General features: G+C 42.8%; 2 protein-coding genes across 2 annotated transcripts; one reads left to right on the top strand and one right to left on the bottom strand.

The window, feature by feature from the left end:
* Positions 1-617: 617 nt before the first annotated feature.
* LOC117838336 (probable ubiquitin conjugation factor E4) lies at positions 618-8148 on the top strand. Its single transcript, XM_034718327.2, has 16 exons — positions 618-1566; positions 2589-2793; positions 3370-3521; positions 3617-3884; positions 4361-4516; positions 5103-5306; positions 5427-5539; positions 5784-5898; positions 6008-6097; positions 6174-6377; positions 6472-6567; positions 6777-6899; positions 7003-7095; positions 7166-7330; positions 7594-7683; positions 7769-8148. Exons 1-16 carry the CDS (start codon positions 716-718, stop codon positions 7931-7933), a joined length of 3090 nt encoding a protein of 1029 aa, XP_034574218.1. The 5' UTR covers positions 618-715; the 3' UTR covers positions 7934-8148.
* Positions 8149-12104: 3956 nt separating this feature from the next.
* LOC117838694 (uncharacterized) lies at positions 12105-15902 on the bottom strand. Its single transcript, XM_034718823.2, has 2 exons — positions 15779-15902; positions 12105-15688 (listed from the first exon to the last, which is right to left on the bottom strand). Exon 2 carries the CDS (start codon positions 15646-15648, stop codon positions 12364-12366), a length of 3285 nt encoding a protein of 1094 aa, XP_034574714.1. The 5' UTR covers positions 15649-15688; positions 15779-15902; the 3' UTR covers positions 12105-12363.
* Between the last annotated feature and the right edge of the window lie 290 nt (positions 15903-16192).

The raw sequence follows: 16192 nt of genomic DNA, 5'->3' as shown, positions 1-16192 counted from the left end.
TGTATTCAGATAAGTTCATGTTGGTGCATCAGACTACAAGTTTTTTGCACCACGTATTCTTTAAAATTGGACATCTAGAAGCATTTGACTCTTTCTCGGTTGTGCAATGTGAGTTTTGGACCCATTTGGAGGGGGTAATATATGGTCTATTGGTCCCTTCATCCACTAAAAGTTTACTCAACGATATTCCAAAGAAGGAAATTCAGCATCGGCTTGGACTTAGATAGTTGATCCCTTATCCCCTGTACTATTTGTGATCGTTATGGATGTTTAAATGGCCTACTGCAACCTTTATCTCACCTACCGCTTTACCATCGCATGTCTCATGTCTCTGTACTGATGCGATTCTATTTTTAAGACCTGTGGCTTCTGATTTGGAATTAACCTGCAGCTGTTTGATGGAAGCTTCGGGACTCAAAACCAGCATTTTTTTTTGAAGATGTGGCAGTTTTCCAGCAGCATCTTCTATGCGACATAATGATTTTGCTTGTAAATATCTTGGTGTAAATAAGATAGGAATTGTATTCGAAACCGTATGTATACGTAGTACAAGTATAGTGTACTACTACTACTATACCCTGGCTGCCCCTCCCCTTCAACTTCAACAACCCGCAAACCCCGAAGTCCAGGGCTCTCTCGAGTCTCGCGACCCCCCCGCAACACGCGATTCCCCAAGCCGAAGCAGCGGCAGCAGCAGCCCGAGCCGCCGCCGCCGATGGCGTCTCCGTCGCCGGCTTCGGCGCGGCCGCAGCGCTCGCCCGACGAGGTGGAGGACATCATCCTCCGCAAGATCCTGCTCGTTGCCCTCACGCCCCCGGCCAACCCCAGCCCCGCCGTCGCCTACCTCGAGCTCACCGCCGCCGAGCTCCTCTCCGAGTCGCGCCCGCTCCTCGCCCTGCGCGACGCCGCCGAGCGCCTTCTCATCGACCGCCTCTCGCTGCCGGACCTGCCCGCCGCCTCCCCGCCCCCCTTCAACTTCCTCGCCGCCGCCTTCGGCCGCGCCGCCGACGAGGCCCGCAAGATCTCCACCATCCGCGACGCCGGGCTCCGGGCGAGGCTCGCGGCCTCCATCGCGCACCTCCGGGGCCTCATCCTCTCCTACGCGCGCATCGTCGCCGGGAACCCCGACACCTTCCCCACGCCGCCAGGCGCGCCCCACCCCGCCGCCGAGCTCCTCGTCTTCCTACTCGCCGAGGCCGCCGACCCGCTCGACCCCACCCCGGCGCCCGGCGCCCCGCCGCCCCCGGGCTTCATCGACGAGTTCTTCGGCGGTGCGGACTACGAGTCCATCGAGCCGGCCATGGGGGAGCTGTACGAGCGCCTCAGGCAGAGCGTTGAGAAGGTCTCGGCGCTCGGCGATTTCCAGCGCCCGCTGCGGGTGCTTAGGCGCCTCGTGGGGATCCCCAACTGCGCCAAGGCTCTGGTGAACCATCCCAAGTGGATACCCAAAAATCAGATCATGCTCATCGGGGAAGGAAGGGTTATGGAGCTCTCCAGCGTGCTTGGGGCCTTCTTGCACGTTAGCGCCATCCGTGACCGAGAGTTTGCCAGCAAGCCCGACGTCGGGTGAGTACTCTTGTTTTCTTTGGCGAACATCAAAGAAAAAACTTGCTCTTCACTTGATCAGTTATTTTGGGTATGTCATTATGTTATTTAGATGTGTAAAGCTTGCATTTTGGATACTACACCTTGGTGTTTTGCTGATCATGACTAGAACTCAACTGCTGATATGCCCTTGTACATACCAAAGTTCAAATTTTGGCTATTGCTTGTGTAGATCGACTTTGATTCTGAATTTTTGAAGTATGCGCTTCCAGACAACCTTTGTACTATCCTTCAGTTAAGCTGTGAACTAGTACTGCATTGTTGATAGACGCAAACTAGCTTTGGCATTTGGAAAACTTTGAGGCTAAGAGAGTTGGCCAAGAATGTTGAGCTTTCTTCTTGCTACTTAGGTATTAAAGTTAGAATTTTATTATTGAGCACTGATATGGAAGCTCAGATTGGCATCTTGTGTGTAGTTGATAATCTTTTGAGTTTTGACATCCTTTATTCTGGCTTAGGACTTAGGAACAACAATCTTCAATTAGAAAATATCATATGAAGCGTGCTTTCAATTAAAGATTTGCGCGTGTCAGTTAAGGAATAATTCTTTATCTGCCATGACTATGTGGGTTCATCGGAGGGCATGGCAAACATTGGCTTTTAGATAAGGAATTTCCCTATCAATCAACCTTCATCACTAAAAGATTAAGGCTATCAATGGAAGTTTTTATGTACTATTTGGATTCATTAGCAAAATTTGTCCTTTGCTCATGGGCTCGTGTGGGTCCTTTTTTGCTGCAAAGACATTTCTTGAGCAAAAGATATTTCATTGTTTCCCTTTATGTTTGGTCCCAAGTAGGTATGCACTAAATTGGATCTTTCATAATCTAAATTTTAATTTACCATGTCAAGGTTTTCTAATCTCCTACTACTTAAAGACTAGCTGTTTTTGATGCAAACCCACTAGGCCACTACTTAGTTTTTGTGCAGCTAATATATTGCCTTATGTTTTTCTTTTTCATTTCTTTTAAACTTTTGGTCAGGCAACAGTGTTTCTCGGAGGCATCTTCACGGCGGCCAGCTGATTTGTTGTCATCTTTCACAACAATCAAGAGTGTTATGAATGGCTTGTATGACGGCCTTAAGGATGTTCTTCTAATCCTCCTAAAAAATTTGGATACTCGAGAAAAGGTTCTTGAGTATATAGCAGAAGTGATAAATAAAAATGCATCCAGATCTGGCATGCAGGTAATCAACCAAAGTTGTTCCTTTAGAATAATTTTCCTTATGCTGTGCCATATTTCATTTAAATCAGAGGCTGTGAAGCATTCAACACTAAATGTTTGTGTGATTAAATTTGGCTCACTGTAGTGGATTAAACTGTTTATCGCTAAGGACCAGTTTGTGGTTGATGTACCAGGTGTGTTGCAAAGTGGAATCTAGCTAGGAAAATTTTAACTAATCCTTGCATGATTTTACTGTTATAGCTCCATAAAAGATGCTTTCAATTTGCCACTAAATACAAACTAGAAATAAATAATAAAAAATTGCTCTGTGTGATAAAGTGCTCTATACAAGTCTCCTTAATGCAAAACAGAGTATTGACATGGTACAATCTTCACCTTATTGATTCTGTGTATAGCATTGTTTCACCTAACATGGGGAAATGATACCTTTATATGTTTCGAATCTTCAAAAAATTTCAATACATGCAAATCATGTAATGCATGGCAACCTATAAAGCATAATGTCCTTTGTTCTGGGGATCAACTGTACCTAACATTGTAAAATGCTATAGTAAACTCTTCCTGTGTCATGCAACAGGTAGACCCTTTAAAATGTGCGAGTTCAGGTATGTTTGTGAATCTTAGTGCTGTGATGCTCCGCCTATGTGAACCTTTTTTGGATAACATGGAGTCAAAGAAGGACAAAATTGATGTCAATTACCTCTTCTGCAACAATAGAATTGATTTCAAGTGAGTTTCTTCGGAACAATGTGACTTTTGATGTACCGAGTATATTGCATATTCTGCATTATTTTACTAACTGATACATTGCATCGTTATTGTAGAGATTTGACAGCTATAAATGCTTCATCAGATGAAGTCTCATCTTGGATAGAGAGTGTAAACAGTGAGTGTGATCAAAATAATTCCAGTGGAGAGGCTCGTTTTGTGGAATCACAGGAAGCCACAAGCTCTGGCAAAAATAGCACAGCTTTAGTTAGGTGCTCAAAGAAGGAGAATTTCTCATTTATTTGCGAATGTTTCTTCATGACTGCAAGGGTACTTAATCTGGGGTTGATGAAAGCTATATCGGACTTTAAACATATTTCTCAGGTTTGGAGATATCTTATTTCATTTCACATCTGTTTCTTCTTACTTAATTACACCTGTCCTTTTTTTATCTTTAATTTTAAATCACATTTTATTTTTGAAAGATAATTTTAAATAACATATTCTGGATGCTGTCTGTAGAAAAATATAGGGCACATATTTTGAATATCCTTGTCCATAAATGCAGGACACATTTCATATTCCAGCGCAAAATGTTTACTTGGACATCCAGTTCTTTGCTCTGTATTGCTCACTTGCATGTGTTTAATATAGCCCTTAGAGATGATCATAAGGGGTAATGTAGTCATTTTGAATGTCTCCTTGCTCTATATGCTAGATAAAATGTGCTATATATATTCTTGGGTAGAGGGTACACGACAATAAACGCATCTCTAGTTCTGTTAGGGTCAACACATTCATTGCAAATTACATGTATTCAACTCTCTACTGAACACATACCATGTATGTTACAAATCCAGCAACTTTCAAGGTTTGAAGATGACTTGGAATCAAATAGAGCAATGAGAGATCAAGGAGGGGGCTCACCGCAGCTGGAGCAAGATATAAATCGCCTGGAGAAGATCGTCGAGATTCTAACACAGGACAAATTTTGTTATGAAGCTCAGATACTACGAGTATGATCACAATCCTAGATCTGTTTTCTCGGCCTATTAATGCAAATCTTCTTTGATCAAAATTTGGGACTGTATAACTTATTTCTAGTACTTTTCCTGTTATATCATGAGCACTTAAGAGGGTTTGTTCAACTATGCAATATGCACCCCTTTACTCTTTTTAGTTACTATTTACAATTATCTCTTGATCAAGGTCAGTATCATTACAAGAAATTTTATTCTGTTCTTTGTGCCAAAAACGAAATTTATTCTGTTCTCTATCTCTTTATATATCACAACTATCGGCAAATGTACATTTTACTTGGTTTTGTTACTTGTTTATCATATTTGTCTCTTTTTTGTGGTGCTTAATGTTTCTTATCTAAGCAGAGGCTTTGTGCCAATTCCTGATTGCATACATGATTACTCGTGAAGATGTCAATACGCCTCTTGTGGAATATTTCTTAAGATATTTTTTCTCAGAAGTCTTGTAGATTTCCTTGGGTTATCACAGTTTACTGTTATGAAGTGCCTTTATTATCTTTCTTTAGCTTTGATTTGTTTTGTTTAAAACTGTGCGATTTGCTAATGGTTTATCTTTTATCAGGATGGTGCATTCCTTCAACGTGCATTATCTTTCTACAGATTGATGATACTGTGGTCAGTAGACCTAGTTGGCGGATTCAAGATGCCTTTGCCATCACAATGCCCCAAGGAATTTTCTTGCATTCCAGAGCATTTTCTTGATGATGCAATGGATTTACTTGTTCTGACCTCTAGAATTCCAAAAGCGTTGGAAAGCTTTGTATTGGTGAGTATCCTCCTTGTCCATTGTGCAATGCCTTAATCTTTGCCTGATTTTGTGATTGCCAGACCTTAGTTATATAGCTGCTTATGATATTTCTTGCAATGTTCATTTTTTTTTTGACAGGATGACTTTCTCAGTTTCATCATTATGTTTATGGGAAGCACATCTTACATTAAGAATCCTTACCTAAGAGCAAAGATGGTTGAAGTTTTGAATTGCTGGATGCCACAAAGAAGGTTCATAATTTTTGCACACTTCATTATAAATTTATAATCTACTCCCTCCGTTTCAAATTGTAGGTCGTTTTGACTTTTCTAAGTTCATAGATATTATTATGCATCTAGACATACACTATATCTAGGTGCATAGCAAAAACTATGCACCTAGAAAAGCCAAAATGACCTACAATTTGGGACAGGAGGGAGTATGATTTATGACCGTAAGGTTGTGTACTGAGTTTCTGCAACGTCATTCGTGCAGTGGCTTGAGTTCTACAGCCTCGCTATTTGAGGGGCACCAACTATGTCTTGATTACCTTGTCAGAAATCTTCTAAAGCTTTATGTGGATATTGAGTTCACTGGCTCCCATACGCAAGTGAGTGGCATGACTAGTTTGACAGTTTCCATTGATTAATCTATGCCTTATGCTAATCTTTTCAAATCTTGTCAGACTCATGTGATTACATTGCTTTCTATTTTTGCAGTTTTTTGACAAGTTTAACATTCGACATAATATTGCCGAGCTTTTGGAGTACTTATGGGATGTTCCCAGTCATCGGAATGCATGGAGACAAGTGAGTGATTTCTCCTGCACACATTTATACTGCAATCAGTCCGTACTAAAACATTTCCCATATTTTTATGTGACAGATAGCTAAAGAGGAGGAGAAGGGTGTATACTTAAATTTTCTGAACTTCCTTATCAATGATAGCATCTATCTTCTTGATGAGAGCTTGAACAAAATTCTCGAACTGAAAGAAATAGAGGCTGAAATGGCTAACACCGTTGAGTGGGACCGCAGGCCTGCTCAAGAAAGAGAGGAGCGGCTGCGTGTTTTTCATCAGTGGGAGAATGTTAGTCTTGTTTACCAGCATTTACAATTCACGTGTCTACTTGAACCGTTTTTTAATTGACTTTCTGACCTACCATGTATTTTTCACTTTCCAGATTGTTCGCTTTGACATGAAACTGGCCAATGAGGATGTAGGGATGCTTGCGTTCACTTCAGAACAAATTCCAGCACCTTTCCTTCTCCCTGAAATGGTAATAAGGATATCTTTGTTTCCATTAGTATGTTATGATGCCCTGTGTTAACTTTGAACTTTGTTATAGCACTGCTTAAGCTTTGGATTTTTTGTATTAATTACTATTATTTATCACCAGCACAAAATATTACTTGTAATGTCCAAATGGAGTCATGTTAGGCTATCCATTTATGTTAAATAGTTTGATAACCCTTTATTCTTATTCAGGTCGAAAGGGTTGCGAGCATGCTTAATTACTTCCTCTTGCAACTTGCTGGTCCCCAGAGGAAATCTTTGACTGTAAAGGATCCAGAGAAGTATGAGTTCAAGCCGAAGCAGCTATTGAAACAGGTCCCATGAAGCTATATATCTTTTCATGAGGCACTTTTTTGTTCATCTGTTGTTGGCTTGTTGGACAGTTCCTTTTCATCTTCTTACTGTCTTTCTATTGTAGATTGCCACCATCTATGTCCATATCTCAAGGGGGGATAAGGAAGCTGTCTTCCCAGCTGCAATCTCAAAAGATGGTAGAGCATACAATGACCAGGTATTTTTTTTTAATCCAGTTTGAGTTTGTTCCTGTGCTTGTAGTCTGACATTTGTCCTATCCATTGCAGTTGTTTGCTAGCGCAGCTAATATTCTGTGGAGGATTGGAGGTGATCCCCAAATTATAAATGAGTTTATGCAACTTGCTGGTAAGGCAAAAGCTGCTGCTTCTGAGGCTATGGATGCTGAGGCCATCCTTGGGGACATACCAGATGAATTTCTCGATCCGATTCAGGTACTGCATTTTATACTATAATAGAAGGTTCTTTAATTTGCTACTAATTGCTGATGAACTCCTGACTTAGAATGACAGTTACCTGCCACTAAATTTTTTCCCACTCTTAACCACACTATTTTTGTCTGGGCCATTCTGAATTTGCTCAAGTTCATCATGATATTTGTTGTCCATAAGATCTTGTATGCATTGGCATCATCAGAGCCATCTGAAACATCAGAAATTAGCTACTTCTGCTAAACATGTGTGATTTCGTCATGCAGTATACTCTGATGAAAGATCCTGTGATACTGCCATCATCAAAGGTCACAATAGATCGGCCCGTTATTATCAGGCATCTGCTGAGTGATTCTGTAAGTACTGGTTTCCTGAAATCATTGGTCTCCCACAACTGTTGATGCAAGGCATTGGCCTGACATGCATGCTATTTTTATGCAGACGGATCCATTTAACCGATCCCACCTCACTCAAGACATGCTGATACCAAATACAGAGCTGAAGTTGCAGATCGAAGAGTTTGTCCGGTCCCAGCAGTCGAGAAAGCGAACAGCTGCTGAATCGGAGATTGGCGAAGCGGATGGCGCTGCTGATATGGTTGAATGAAGTTTGCCAGGAGCAGGGGATGGACATTTTTTTTGTGGGGAAAAGGAGGGTGATTAATTTACACGATATTTCATCGGTCCACATCTAGTTGATTTGCCAGCTTGTGCCCCCATTGTCTCGATTCTTTGTAAATGTTGTAAGTGCACACTGCAAGTCTAAGTTGATCCATACAGATCTAATTATACAGCGAGCCCGCTCTCCAAAATTGTACACTATCTCCAGATGGTATGGGCATGGCCTTTCATAACGCTGCTAGAATAGATCGATGTTGATTTTTCGTCTGATTATTTCAACAAGGACCTGCCCGGTATGCGGCATTACCACCTGTTATCGTTGGGTAACGGCAAATATTAGACACATGAGCAAGTGAGGTCCTGTCACCTCGTGGGGTTACTCCACATTCCAGCTCCGGCAGCGCACGACCAAGGTGTCGTTGAAATCTTGGAATGTACCCCATATGAGTGATTATGCCGCTTCACAGGGAATCCATAGCCCGTGTTCTTGCCTTGTTCCATCATTGCATTGATTCTCTGTGCATCGTTTATGCTACAAGTCAAACTTGCATCTGAAACGTCAAATGAAGGTGAGTGGAGATAGTTGGAGCAAGGCAAATCAGCAGTAGCGAACACTACGCTCAGCTCAGCTGTTGCCATAGAGACAGAGAGTTCTTTTTTCGCAGCTAGTGGCTGATTGGCCATGCTTCTCCTTGCTTACATCATCAAGCGCACTGAGACCCTATCAAAGAGAGAAAGAGAAAAAAAAACGTGCGCCGAGTCCAACATCCTGCCAGATCCATGGAACCACCCTGCCGTCGCCAGCAGTCTCCATCAAACCATCACCTCCAAATTTGAATCAAAGCTATCTTCAAGTATTTCTTTTTAAAAAAATACACTTAGTGATAAAACGGTATTTGTTCAGAAGGACAAGCGGCGCATTTGATAATCACCCTCAATTTTCTTACTGTCACATAGATGATTGTCAGGATGCACAATGAGAATAATAGGGACAACATTAATACATAACTGTTTTACATTGTGTAACAACTAACACACAAATGTACAAACAAGAACCATAGCATCAGCCTTAACAACATCTGTAAGCCTTGAACAACAGTGACATTAGCATAGCATCAGCCTTAACAACATCTGTAAGCCTTGAACAACAGTGACATTAGCTAGTACTCCAACTACTCCAGAAAAATCAAAACGACTTACAATTTGGAACGGAGGGAGTATTTACTATGGATTGAAACTTAAACCAAATAACAAATTTCACTGTTGTTCAAGGCTAACTAGCTAATTTCTTAAGATGACACCCTAGCTAGCTAGAAGAGAATTGGTTCATCAAGCAGCATGTGTATCCATTTTTTTAGTATTTTTGAATCCGTGTATCCATCAATGTTCTTGTACATTGTCTCCATCATTCGTGCAAGGTTTAATTAAGGTCAGTTATTATGACGTGTTGTAGTGCTTTGACATACTAATCTGTTACTGGGGTTATTTCCCAAACTGAATCTGTTACATTGGTACTGTCCCTCTCAAAGTCTCACCTGTGGAGCTCTGCTGAATGTATCCATCCCCTTAGAAACCCGCATGATTTGTGTATAGTGTGTAGGTGTAGCGTACAAGCAAATTAATGTGAGTGCAGTGTGTGTGGTGTGAGCAGTACGCCTGTTCAACGCCGGTTTAGTACGGTTTAATTAGGTGGTTTTCCAAAGCCAACCCGTATCATACTATCATGGCGGATCAGCTGGTGGTTTGTTTGGTTTAGAGACGACAGGCTGCATGATATGCTTCGGATCTAATTAAGTCGTCATCGCTGGTGGCGAATCAAGATCGCAGAAGTTGTCGCCAGCAGTGGCAGCGAATCGAAATCGTGGGATCGTCTCATCGTCGGATCAACGGCGTGTTCAAGACGGCCCGGCCCTCTGCTAGATGTTTAACTATGCAAATCCAGACACAGATCAACGAATTAAGATATTCTTAGCTTGATCCCATGATTCTCTGGCTGGATGTATCTTCTTATTGCGTGCCGTTCTTGATATCCACAGCAAGCAGGATTTGGATTGTGGTACGTCGACATACCTCATGGGGATGGGGCAGCGTAGGGTTTGATGAAGTAATCTCCCGAGACGCTGGGCTGGTAGTCCACCGCGTGCCGTTCCTCGTCAATCACCCTGTAACCCTGGGCGATCACCCTGCAGCTCCTATATATGGCTCTCTCCCTCTCCCCCAGCCATTCTCGCTCGCTCGCTCGTCTACGGATGCACGCACGCTGTCGATGGGTGCTTCTCTCCAAGGTAGCTGCGTCTTATATAAGTGTTTTTTTTTCCTTCTAAAAAACAAAGCAACGTTACGAGTGTTGGAAGAGACAGTTAACGAGACACTGTACGTGTGCGCGTATATAAAACGCGTGCATGAAGTAATAACATTCAGTTGTTGGATTATTCGTAGAGACCGATGAATTGAAGAAGACCAACGCCGAGTGTCAAGAGTCTTGAAGTAAACAAGTGACGATCCTGCGCAGATTTATTAATAAGAGATACACCTTTTAGTTTTGGACCAGAGGACCTCGTGGTCTAGCTTTTTATCGGAAGCCAATTTTTTGGTCCTAGTTTGCATTTCAGCTTGCATGAGAGATGTGAATGAGAGATGTGAGACTCCAAGCTAAGGGCTCTCCGGCGACTACAAATCAAAGCATCAAAACTTGAACTAGCAGCTCCCAAACAAAGTTTGAACTTTCACTCCAACTTGAACTAGCATCTCCCAACAGAGTTTATAATCTTTCACTCCCTCTCCTACTACAGACCAAGATAAACCACTGGACACCCCTACACAACAAAAGGAAAATGAACCCATTCCTCGCTTCTTCCGAGTTGCTTCCTCCAATGCCAAAGTTAGTAATGTTAGGCTGTAACGGTTAGTAGAGGTAGTTGATCAGTTATTGATTACTAAATTGACTGGATCATACAGATGGTCAATCGGTAGAGGTAGTTGAGTTAATTAGTAAATTGACTGGATCGGTCAATCGGTTTAATGGCTAACTAGTTTATTTGACCGATTAGCATACGGGAGGACTCAGGATACGGGGAAAATTGAGGTATGGGAACATTATATCTTTTCATGCAGGATCAACCAAAATACAGAGGATAAGGAACGTATACGTGATCTCTTCACCAGAGCTTAGCTGGGTCCACCTAGAGCAAGATTGAGCTTATCTTTTTCGTTTACTTTCTTGTTTTTCCTATACCATGTTTTTGTTTCTTGCCGAGCCTTAGCAGCGTTGATCTTTGCCGTTTGCGCTGAAAAACATCCAGCCCTCCTCCATGAAAGTGAGGAATCTCTTTGCTAATTTGCGTGGAAACTAGTCGCTCGTCGTTGTGAAAATACAATAGTTATCGTGGTACCGCGTGGATCGATTTTGTGTGAGGAAACATGTCACAAATAACCTCCACTTATTCAATATGCAACCAGCTGCATCCAGGAAATTATCCTCAAACTTCTGGATACTCATGTATATCTGGGACACCCCACGCTATCTCTGAATGTAGAGAAATGCATCTATATGAAGCTCCGCCCCTGCTCTAGATCATTGCAAATCTTATGTAGGTTGGGGTATATGTAACTTTCAGCACAAGCTCCCCAATCCAAGCAATTCTATCTTTTTTATTTAATTTAATCTGGTAACAATTTCAAAGGCAGGTTCATTTTGAAAAAAGAAGGGCAATGATGCAAAGTGAAAACAATAAGGGCAAACAAGGAGTTAGACTTGAAAATATTACGAGATTCATTTATGTAGAACAAATCAGCAGTGGAGATGCAAAAGTACATTCAGTCGGTGCAGCATGAAGTAAAATTTATAGCTAAAAAGTAAAAGATGAATACATGTCCAGCTCGAAGGACAAGCTGAAGGATATCTTAAAGGTTAACTTCAAGGAAGATCATTGGATATGCCATGATTATCCTGAAATTGCTAAAGAACACCAGAAAATGGATCAATCAATTAAATGAATACTTGATAGAACAAGCCCATAAACAGCATTGCATACAACAGGGAAAAATGTTTCAAAGGCGATTCTGATCACTATAATCCAGTTAGTGGAGTCACGGATATTTTTATCGATGGAATTACTTGCAATGGCACATTAATGACTGCACTTCAGATCAATATATTTTATGGTGAACATAGATGAATATAAATATATGATGAGCGTTGCTTCTTTCAATGTGTCAGTAAAATGGAGGACATGGTTCCATTAACTGTATATTACATACAATTAGGCCAGTACGAATGGAACAATGATGCAGAGTAAGATCTAAATGTACCCTCAAATACTTTAAATAAAGTATCAGCTACTATATACAGTTGATCATTTCCCACTATGGACAAAACTATACAGAACCACATACAGACTATGACTAACTTCTCAGTCACAATTGATTTGGAAGTTGCATGTAAGTGCTTGAATTGGGTAGGCACCCTCCAACAATCATCCGACCATAGGCAGCATATGCATTCTCAGTATTACCAGAAACACTGTAACCCCTGATAAGGGCATTATATGTGAAAACGCTAGGTTTCCATCCTTTCATCAGTAGTTCTTCATACATCTGACCAGCTTCAGCAGCCTTCCCTGCTTTCCCTAAGTGGAGAATCAGTGAATTGTATGTATACAAGTTCGCAGCAATTCCTTTTGTCTTCATCTCATTGAAGAGAGAAATTGCTTCCTCTATTCTTCCAGATTTGCCAAGGCCATCAATTAGCAAATTATAGGTGATAAGATCAGGCTCAAGTCCTAATTCCACTAATTGTCTAAAATAAGACAAACCATCATTTAATCTTCCTGCTGTACAGAGGGCGTCAATAAGAACTGTATAGGATTTTATATCTGGGTTTATTCCCTGCTCGACCATCTTATCAAAGAGCTGACAAACATTTTCTGTGTTACCAGCTATTCGATGTCCATTCAGTAGAATATTGTAGATGGTGCAATTAGGTTTGCAACCATACTCTAGCATCTCATTGAAAAGATTTTCTGCCTCTTCTATCTTCCCAGCTTTTAACAACCCATCAAGAAGAGGACCATATGTACATGGTGTTGGGGAGAAGCCTTCGCTCACCAGATTGTAGTATAAGTCTATAGCCTGGTCCAACCTCTTTGATTTTACAAGACCTGAAATGATTGTATTATAAGTAACATAAGTTGATTCAAATCCCTTACGATGCATCTCCTCTTGGACTTTTAACATCTCCTCAATCCGTGCCGACTTTCCCATGGCATCAAGAATCAAATTGTAAGTGAACTCATCTGGGCCACATCCTAGTCTTTTCATTTCAGCAAACAAGCCTTCAGCGACATCAATCAGGTTTTCATCCACAAGGCCACGAATAAGAGAATTGTATGAGCTAGTTTTTAGTGAAACTCCAAGACTCTTAAACTTTTGGGAGAGTTCATGTGCTTCAAGAGCTTTCTTGTTCTTACAGAGATGCCTAATCAATGGGCATAAAAAGAAATCATTCAGGAGAATTCCCCTTGATGCTATATTTTCAGCAAACTCAATTGACTTTTCCACGCCAGCCTTCTTCAGTATCCCTTCCATAAGTGAATGGAATGAAGACTTATCCATATTAGAATCAGCCTTAAAAATGTATTCCTTAAAAGTATGCAGAGCTTCCTTCATCAATCCATTTTTCACAAAACTTGGGAGGAGAGTACACAATGTTGCATAATCTGGAGCAAGAACCTTCTTCATTTGACAAAACATTCCGAACGCCTCTTCAAATCTGTCCTCATTAACAAGGCCATACATGACAGTGTTATAAGATGAAAGGTCAGGTGTGCAACCTTTCGCAGTCATACTGTACAACATATCTATTGCATAGTTCACCTCCCCATTTTTGCAGAGACAATCTAGAACTGTGTTGTATGTAATTAAATTAGGCGGATAAATACTAGAGCTCATTTCTTCGAACATATGCATTACCTCCTTAACTTTGCCTTCTCTTCCTAATCCTGACAAAAGTGTGTTGTACGTAACATCAGTGGGCTCAATTTTCATTTCTTTTAATTGATGGAAAAGTTGCCATGCTTCATTTCCCCTGCCTCCCTTGTAGAGTGTATCAATCAAAGAATTCACTGTGAGAACATCAGGAACACATCCATTTTCTACCATCTCAGAAAAAATCTTCACAGCTTCATCAGCTTTTGATGCCTTGCTGCAACATTTGATCATCATGGTGTAAGTGATAGTGTCTGGAGAAACTCCCATGGCTTTTAATTCATAGAAGACCCTTTTTGCCATTCCAAGTCTGCCAGATCTAGCAAGGCTATACAAAACAGCATTGCCAGCAACAACATCTGGAACAATCCCTTTACTTTTCATGTGCTCGTATCTTTGAATTGCTTTCAGAGATTGACCAGATTTTCCATAGTAATTAATGAAAAGCACATGTGTGTAGCCATTTGGACTAGGGCCATGAACATTCATATGGTTCAAGAGCTCCAGAGCACGATCAAACATATCAGCTTTCAGAAACCCAGATATTAAGGAGTTATATGAATACTGTTCAGGCGATATACCCTTTTGCTTCATCTCCTCAAAAACAGCAAAAGCCTCATCAACCCTCCCAACTTGGCATAATGCATCTACAACTGCAGTATAAGCAACAATATTGTCATTATACCCATCAATTTCCATTGCATTCCAAATTTCTATCACCGATTGGGGGTCGCCAGAGTCACCACACTTGTCTAAGAGAGTAATGTAAGTGACACGATCAGGTTTCTGATCACTTGCTTTCATCTTCCAAAACACATCCTTGGCATCACTGAGCCGACCAGCATCACAGAGAATCTGTATTAGCACGGTATGCGTAACAACATCCGGTTTGCACCCTGCATCCTCCATCTTCCTAAGAATCCGATATGCCTCCTCAAACCTTGCAGCCTGCCCAAGAACCCGAATGCAGATGGTGTAGCTATACACATTTGGCTTAATGCCGCGAGTCTCCATCTCACTCAACAGCCAGAGAACCGTGTCAACGTCCCTCTTCTTCCCGAATGCCAACATCAGCACCGAGTAGGTCCTCACGCTTGGCACGATGCCGTCCTCCACCATCGCCTTATAAACCTCCATGGCCTCTCTGTCGCAGCCGGACTTGACGAGGAAGTAAATCAGGCCGTTGTACGAGTAGGCGTTCAGGGACATCCCCGCCTCCCTCATCACCGGCAGGGCCGCCGGCGCGCTCCGGAGCCCGCCCTCGACGCCGACGCCGCTGAAGATGGTGGCGAAGGTGCCGACGTTGGTCTTGACGATCTGCCGCTGCATTAGGTCGAACACCTGCGCCATGTCCCCGACGCGGCCGTGGGCGCGCATCAGCTCCAGCATGTAGTTGCAGGACTCCGTGGTGTGGACCGCCGTGGGCTGCCGCGCCGCCGCCGTGAAGAGCTCCAGGGCCTCGGCGGGGCCGGGCGCCGACCGGAGCATGTGGACGACGCTCTCCGTGCCGGCGGCCCGCCGCTCGTCCCTGAGCGGCGCGGGCGGGGCCGACTGGCGGCAGCCGGCGCGGCCGCCCCGCCGCCGGTTCGGTGGGGCCACCAGGAGCCCGGTGGACGGAGCCCCCATGTTCCCGGGCCTTGGTTTCCTCGGTGGCGGCGCCGCTCGCGTGGCGGCGCCGCCGGCGCCGCTGAGGACGCCCGAGCAGCAGAGCTCCATGGGCGTTCAAGACGGCGGCAAATGGCGAGCAGAGCAACACCTGAAAATTTTCCAAGAAACGTGAGAGGGCGAGGAGCTCAGCTGCGAAATCCGGAATCGATTAGCTGCTCCTGCTTCGTCATTAGCCCACCTCACTCACTCTCGCCGCCGGTGGTGGCTGAAGGAAACGGAGAACGGGGATATGCGTTGTTGGGTTTCTCGTGGGGATAATGTGGAGATACTTCTCGGCCCTGAGCCAGCCAGTGAACCCTTGGCTAGGATCAGGGGGTTTATGTCATCCGGGAAATATCTTTTTCGACGACCGCTACCACATTCAGATGATTGGGCAAAACCATTCAAAAAAATTTAGAAAGAAATTGATTTGAGTGTTGGAAATAGCCGAAAAGTTTGAATCAACCTTACAATCGGACACGGTGTTTTCACATAAAAGAGCTATCGCGAAAAATAACTATAATAAGATTCAGCATTCCGATTTTGAGTGGTTAGATCAACTCTACGTGTCGACGTGGATTTTCCATGTGGAAGCCAGAAATTTAGAGAGGAA

The sequence above is a fragment of the Setaria viridis genome, chromosome 9, assembly GCF_005286985.2.
Source record: "Setaria viridis chromosome 9, Setaria_viridis_v4.0, whole genome shotgun sequence".
NCBI classification, from domain to species: Eukaryota; Viridiplantae; Streptophyta; class Magnoliopsida; order Poales; family Poaceae; genus Setaria; species Setaria viridis.
Note: the sequence above shows the minus strand (reverse complement) of the source record. Positions and strands in the feature narration are given on the sequence as shown.

Bases quoted from the DNA above. Each gene is read 5' to 3' on its own strand.
- LOC117838336 (XM_034718327.2), top strand. From the start codon at position 716: ATGGCGTCTCCGTCGCCGGCTTCGGCGCGGCCGCAGCGCTCGCCCGAC. The intron at 2,794-3,369 runs GTAATCAACCAA...GTCATGCAACAG, and splicing joins CATCCAGATCTGGCATGCAG to GTAGACCCTTTAAAATGTGC. The intron at 7,096-7,165 runs GTATTTTTTTTT...TATCCATTGCAG, and splicing joins GTAGAGCATACAATGACCAG to TTGTTTGCTAGCGCAGCTAA.
- LOC117838694 (XM_034718823.2), bottom strand. From the start codon at position 15,648: ATGGAGCTCTGCTGCTCGGGCGTCCTCAGCGGCGCCGGCGGCGCCGCC.